General features: G+C 29.4%; 1 protein-coding gene across 1 annotated transcript in view; it reads left to right on the top strand.

Moving 5' to 3' along the window:
- The first annotated feature begins 3,317 nt into the window (after positions 1-3,317).
- LOC111625342 (cytochrome P450 3A11-like) overlaps positions 3,318-7,725 on the top strand; it is an 8,724-nt gene continuing 4,316 nt past the window's right edge. Inside the window, exons 1-8 of the mRNA XM_023368478.1 lie at positions 3,318-3,349; positions 3,431-3,527; positions 4,154-4,282; positions 4,365-4,596; positions 4,674-4,816; positions 4,894-4,963; positions 5,049-5,130; positions 5,208-5,316. Of these exons, the coding sequence (XP_023224246.1) occupies positions 4,169-4,282; positions 4,365-4,596; positions 4,674-4,816; positions 4,894-4,963; positions 5,049-5,130; positions 5,208-5,316 (750 nt within the window). The 5' untranslated portion in view covers positions 3,318-3,349; positions 3,431-3,527; positions 4,154-4,168. The remainder of the gene's footprint in view (positions 3,350-3,430; positions 3,528-4,153; positions 4,283-4,364; positions 4,597-4,673; positions 4,817-4,893; positions 4,964-5,048; positions 5,131-5,207; positions 5,317-7,725) is intronic.

Raw genomic sequence — 7,725 nt, 5'->3', positions numbered from 1 at the left:
ATCAATACTGTCAATGTCTGTTTCACTACTTGAATCGTCTTTAAGCTTCAGATTTAAATCCTAACCAAGTTAAAATATCATTAATTATACTTCGACCCATGTCAGAAGAATTATTAACAAAATAATTGCAATTTGATATGCAATAGAACTGTTCGAATGCGTACAAGTACAAATTGAGAAGGAAGCTCTGTAGGGATTCCCTATTTTTGCCAAACCTGTCAACTTCTGTCATACAGCACGACTATTGGTACTTGGCTTTCGGGTGCCAGCCAGATGGTTCAACCTGCCGACAGACGTTTTGCATTGCATCTTAATTCTGATAAATGCCAATAGAGGCGCTGTTAACGCTCTAATATAAATAAGAATATAGTAATTGCGCGCCAGTCGGATTTTTTTCTCCATGCGAAGACATTTCTTATGCTATAAGTAGGGTGGGTATTATGACAATGACTAATTATTACGTGACCGATCGCTCGATTTGCCGCACCTTGGACGTGCCGCCCGTGTGCGGTGCACGCTCGCTTACGGCGGGCCTGCTTATAAGATGCATTTATCAAAAGTTAAGAACGTTTTAACATTTATGAGGCTTCTTAACTGCGCACGTCATCTATGGAATGTGTAGTGTTCATCCAAAAATTCTTAAAAATCATTAAGAAATTATTATTATATAATGGAGTCATTTTTATTTTCATATACTGTATTGAACTGATACAAAAACTCGTGCCATGGTATGTTAAATCATTAAGGTTTATCACAAGCTTCTTGGCTTTAACATTAAATAGATAATTTTGAATTTATTTTAGGATCTGAATTTATTTTGAATATATGATATAGTTGTAACTTGGATTTACGATGGAAAACAAAATTTTAGGAAATTCTTATTTTGTGATTGTTTGAAGAAAAGATTTAATTGTTTGTTTAGTGATTATTAATGCTCTGTTTTATTTTAATATAATTTGTCAAATCTGAAATTATAGATCTAATTAAAAGCAATAAGAATGTCTTTACTACTATTATAATAACTATTTTTCTTCGAAATTATTATTATTTTTTAAATGGTTCATTAAAATTTATTCAATTTAATAGAACTCTGATTTATTTCAAAAGTAGATCTAATGCTTATGATGAAAATTAATTAAAATTTTTATTATACCTATCAGTATTAACATTTTTTGAGATTTTATCTTTCTATTCCTGTTACAATTTTTAGTAATTCCTGATTGTCTAGACGCAACAACTTAATATTTAGTTGTTATAGTGGAATATCTAACAGATAGAATTACCCACGAGGTCAATGTTCTCAACTCTATTATCGTGTAATCACTTTGTATACAGTATAATAAAACAATTAAGCAAATTGTTTTAATAATAGTTAATATATTCGGTGTTTAGTTGTAATATTTCCGTATTTTTTAAAGTTTATAGTAGGCCTAAGTACATTTATAATTTACACACAAATAAAAATTCCAAGTGTTTGAAAGGAAGCTCTATCTGAAAAAGGGAAAGTGTTGAATTATTTTAATGCAGACTACAGATTCTTCAGGCTCGGTTTTCGGATAAAAGATTGTCGATCCGTATTATAATTGATTATTTCTAATTATAACGAAATTGATTTGTATTCTTTGGGAATAAGATAAAGTTTTAGGAATATTTTAAAGAAATGCATTCATTGTCCTCCTTCATTAAACTTGTAAATTAAAAATATTAAGTTGAATTTTATATTTATAAAATAGCAAATAGCAATTAGAATGAGAATTGTTAATAACATTTTGCTATGAAGTATTGTGCTCGATCATTCTTTTTACCCATAAACAGTAAGGGAGTAAACAAAATCCCACGATCTTAGCAATGAATCATTCATAAAATTATAATCGTATCGATGACATCATTTATAAAACTTCTCCATGTTTTTCTAAAACAATTTAAAGCTATAAATTTCTTATTTTTTGTTGTAAATCATAGAGTTAACATTAAAATGAAAACAAATTAAACAATAAGCGCAATATATTTCAATAATTTTGATTTAATTAGTTTAGTTCGTTCAAAATATTTAAAAAATATTGCAATATATATGTAATATATAAACTATTATCTCAGTTTTTTAATGTTTTACATAAAAATACAAATCCTGAATATTAAATAATATAATATTAACAAGTTGACTTGAAATTATTATTTGTAACATGCAGTTTTTTTCCATTTATCAAGTTTTAAATAAATTTATCAACAAATAAAACATAAAAATTGATAAAAATAGAAATTTTAACAAATAGGACGTGTCTGAGGATTGATTTTTATTCAAGGTCATTTCTGACGTAATCAAATAAATTCAATAATTGACGTCACAATATATTATTATTGTAATTAGTATTAATTAGTTAAAATTTTACACGAAATTCTAGCGTATTTTTACTTATGATAATTATATATTATCTCATTTTTTTCACTTCTTATCACACTTAAACATGTTAAAAATTAATATACACGTATGCAATTATTTGTTACTTTATAACATATTAAAGTTATTATCTAAATAGATACTACAGATATGAAATTTACTAATTATTTCACTTTGTACTATTTCTTTTTAATTATCAGAATGCCTTAAACTTCTCGTAGATGTAGTACAAATCCCACATTGCATTTCGCTTCGTAGTTTCGCTCGTCACCAAATAAGGACCTTGAATTACAAAACACATGTTAAAGAACGACATTTGGCTTTAATTTCGTCTCCATATTCTTATCTTAGACTTTTCTAAAGGATGTATTTATTAACGGAAATTATCGTCGCTATTATTATTATTATTATTGCTATATGGATAATGTAAGTAACTCTTTTAACTTTATATTAAACTNTTTTGAGTTTTAACAAGTCTTATTATCCGTGATCGATCAAAATCGATGTAGCGATCGACTTGGCGATTTGTCTTTAAAAGACATGGGATGTAATCTAACTCAAAAGTTTCTTACTTTTACAAAATGGTTTTATTTTGCAGTTTTACTCTTTCCATCCTGTAGGAATTATAAGAACCTTTTAAATCACACTCATTATGGGTTCGTCCAGGCCCGCAATGGGGTGTGGAGAAGGATAAGGCCCGATGTATAAGAAACAGACTCCTATACATCGGCGATCTCTCAGCCCATTAAAGCTACACGAAGTCTCTGATCAGAATTTGAACTCGAGAGTTTCAGCACAATTTCAGCAAACAATGAACGTGGTTAATAAAACTTAATTCATCAAGGATCTAGATGTATCAAAAGAGTACAGGGATAGATATTAATTTAATCACATGTTTTAATAATACATTACCTGAAATATAGGAGATGGTATATATGGGAAAATCGTTGGGTTTGTATATAAATTTTGACTATAAAATATAGTAAAAATATATTATAAATAAACATTGGTAATAATATAATTTCGTTACAGATTTTATTTAGGTCCTAGGCCATTTTTGATTGTGGCTGATCCAGAATTATTGAAAATCATTCAAGTGAAGGAATTTAAAAATTTTGTGAATAAGGATGTAAGAAAGAGATTTTTTGTTTTGCTATATTCAAAATATTAGATATTACAGTAGAGCATCGTTTATCCGAAAGTCGGTTATCCGAAACGTCAGTTATCCGAAAGCATTCAAGTCGGCAAATTTAAATTCTCGCTAGTGCTGCGGCACTCCAATCTTTGGCTACATCTTGGGCTACTCCAATATTTTTTTTGATGATGTGTGTGTTTTAGCTGGCAGCACTGGCACTTTTGTGTGGTGTTTTTCTGAGGACTGTGTCGTGCTGAATCGGACGTTTTTGATACTAGATCATCTTCTAAAGTATATATTTTTTGGTTTTTATATTTTTCAATATATTTATTTTGTTTATAAAAAATAAAGAAATAATTTTTAATGATACAATAACCACAATTATTATTTTAAAAAGTATACGTTAGGCTTAACATCGACGAAAATTCAACGCAAAGCGACACGCAACGGAGAAAAATTTCAACATGGGATAGGTTAATATATCTTTTTTCGAACATAATCGGTTATCCGAAAAATAAGTTATCCGAACAACCTCAGTCCCCAATTGATTCGGATAAACGACGCTCTACTGTATTTTAAGTTGTTTATTTCTATTAAAATTGTTGTCTTTTATTTTGCAGCTTATTTTTCCTGATATGGGTGTACCACTTAAATATATAACAGAATCAATAGAAATAGCTAAAGATGACAAGTGGAGAAACTCTAGATATTGCTTAAATGCTGCCTTTAGTACAGGAAAGATAAAAAATGTAATTTATATAAAATATATATTTTAAATAATAAATTTGAATTAATTATATTGTTAATTAAAAAATATATATATTTTTGCAGATGGTAAAAACTATAAACGAAGCTATTGATATATTTATGAAAAAAATGGAAGAAAATGACTCAAAGCCATTCGACGTTATGGATACGTGTAAAAGATTAACCTTTGATGTGATATGTAGAACTACGTGCGAAATATCGACTAATATTCAGAATAACGAAAAAAATATATTTACTGATTCCCTTGAACACGTTTTTCAATTTGGTACTAGTGAAATGCTCGATAGGATTTCTAGTGAGTTTTAAACTTCATTTGAAAAATATATTTCATTTTTATCCCATGAATATTAATGTTATGATATTCTTTATAAGTGTGCTTTCCTGAACTCGAGCCCATTCCAACAAGATTAAGATGGCTAAAAGATTCTATAAGAACTTTTTTTAATCTTCCATCTGCTGGAATAATTTCAAAAACATGCGAAAATATAATAAAATCTAGAAAAGAAACCAAGCAGGTAAATTCCATGTGTAAATTACTTTTGAATTGCAGCAATTATTCATTTAAAAAGCCTTAATGATCTTTTATCCATAGAATCCAGCTGTTAACCTTCTTCAATTAATGTTAAATGCTAGTCAAAATAATGAAAATGAAGACAGTGAAGGTATAATTTTATTTGAAATTACAGATAGTAATTTTGATGATGTTTATAATAAAAATATAATTGAGATTTATTTATATTATTTAAGGACAATCTGAAGTGAAAAATAAAGCGATAACTTTGTCTGATGAAAGTATCATCGCAAATACTTTCTTATTTTTAGTCGGAGGGTAAGTATACTGTAATGCTATAAATTTAAAACACAAATTATTCATAAATTTAAACTTGCACATTTTAATTTTTGTAGATATGAAACTATTGGATCGACTTTGGGTTATTGTCTTTATAAACTTGCTGAAAACTTTGATGTGCAAGAAAAAGTAAGAGATGAAATAAACAATCATCTATATGAAAAGGTAATTCGAATAATATAAGATATAATATATTGTATATTTCTATTATAAGCAAATTTTTTTTCCTTATTAAATAAATTCTTACGAATCCAATTTATATTTAGTAAACTATGATTTATTATATCTGTTAAATGGCCGCGCAATTACCTTAAAGCAGGCCTAGCTAACTTATGGGGGGGTGTTATCTACTTTCGTAAATCAAAAGAGCCGAGGATCTAACATCATATTTTATTGTTTGATAAAATTTTATTAACCACTCTTATAAAGTTACGCTGCAAATCATAGTTATATTTATGTATTGCGCTATAATTGGAGTTTCAGGTTACTTCTATTTGATAAAGATACTAAGGAAGAAGCATTTATTTTTCAATGCAACAAGGGATTATTATATTTCCTTTCACCGCGCAAATAATAAGTTTTGTTCCTCATTGCCTCTCTCATTTTACATATATCATCAACACAGAGCACGTCTTCGTATTTCTCATTCAGTATCAACACGTGTCCTTTACATTGTGCCTCAATAAAACACAAGTTATTTCATAGAGTACAGCATTTTCAATCCATAGCGATAGTTAAGATTTTTCCATGGAAAATAAGGAATTAATATTCCTATTGAGATTACAAATATTTTTTGAGTTTTAACAAGTCTTATTATCCGTGATCGATCAAAATTGATGTAGCGATCGACTTGGCGATTTGTCTTTAGAAGACATCTAACTCAAAAGTTTCTTACTTTTACAAAATGGTTTTATTTTGCAGTTTTACTCTTTCCATCCTGTAGGAATTATAAGAACCTTTTAAATCACACTCATTATGGGTTCGTCCAAGCCCGCAATGGGGTGTGGAGAAGGATAAGGCCCGATGTATAAGAAACAGACTCCTATACATCGGCGATCTCTCAGCCCATTAAAGCTACACGAAGTCTCTGATCAGAATTTGAACTCGAGAGTTTCAGCACAATTTCAGCAAACAATGAACGTGGTTAATAAAACTTAATTCATCAAGGATCTAGATGTATCAAAAGAGTACAGGGATAGATATTAATTTAATCACATGTTTTAATAATACATTACCTGAAATATAGGAGATGGTATATATGATGGTTTCTAAAATAATCTGTGATGGGATGTGATGGTCTTTTACTTTCACTGCTAATTTTCACTTTAGTTTGGCATGAATATTGAATTTTTTAAAAAAATTTAAAACAATAATTTCGAAAAATTAAATTATAGAAGAATTTCAAAAAAACCCAAAGTAATAAAATAATTCTTAATAAGTTTTACAGGATAAATCAGGGTTAGATGGTAGAGAAAGTTCTGGAAGCTATGAGTGTAAAAATGATGTATGTTTTTATACTCAGCTTTTTTATTATACCAAACAAAACAAAATAAAGCAAAATAATAGTATTTTCCGAAAACATTAAAAAACAAACTATCAATATAATTTTCTGCTAAATAACTATCTCGTCCTTACAAGTATGGGTTGGTTAATGGTATAGAAGTGAGATGGTGACATTTACTTTTTCATCTTATTTGTCAATTTTCCAAATTAAACACACACGCTCACACATTTATTGAAGTCTTCGTGCAGCCACCAGCGACTTACAATACACGTAATCCAATCTAAATATTTTTGTTAGTGAAATTGTACTTTTTACGATAAAAATGATTTTTAAGCCGAAGATAAAAAATATCAATTGCGAGGTTGCGGCCCAAGTTTCCAACACGAAAACGCGAACGTCGGACGTTTAGCGCCGCCATCCTGTAAGCCTAGAAGTTTGACAATGGCGTTTGGAACGTCGAGCATGTTTCCAATGACGTTCACGTTTTCGCGTTTAAAATGTCGGCCGCAACCTCGCTACTGCTGGCATAAGCGGACTTCTGCGATATAAATACTACAAATCTTGGCACGCCATGTTTGTACTCTGGTTTTTCATTTTTATCCTTGAATATATATTAACCGCAATAAAATACTCCTTCATTATTATAACAAGGTATAATGGACATAGTTTCTTCCTTTCCTCCAGTTGTTATGGCTGGAGGAAAGGAAGAAACGAGGATACAGTAGAGCCTCGATTATCCGATCCCCGATTAACCGACACCTCGGTTAACCGACCGTCCTAGTCGGCAAATTTCAAATGTCCGCTAGTGATGTGGCGCTACAATATTTGGCTATGTCTTGGCTACTTTAAAATTATTTTTATGTGTTTTAGCTGGCAACAGTCATTCGACCATGAAAGGGAGCCAGTATTTAAACGAGGCTTAATTTTCTAATTTTTAACGATACAATAGCAACGATTATTATTTTAAAAAATTTTTGTTAGGCTTAACATCGATGAAAATTCAACGCAAAATAGGTTAATAGCGATATACTAATATACTAATTACATGGGATATAATAATATACTACACT

This window comes from Centruroides sculpturatus, unplaced genomic scaffold (assembly GCF_000671375.1).
Source record: "Centruroides sculpturatus isolate CEXI.00-Female unplaced genomic scaffold, Cexi_2.0 scaffold247, whole genome shotgun sequence".
NCBI lineage: Eukaryota > Metazoa > Arthropoda > Arachnida > Scorpiones > Buthidae > Centruroides > Centruroides sculpturatus.
The sequence above is the reverse complement of the archived record's forward strand: the minus strand, read 5'-3'. Positions and strand labels throughout refer to the sequence as shown.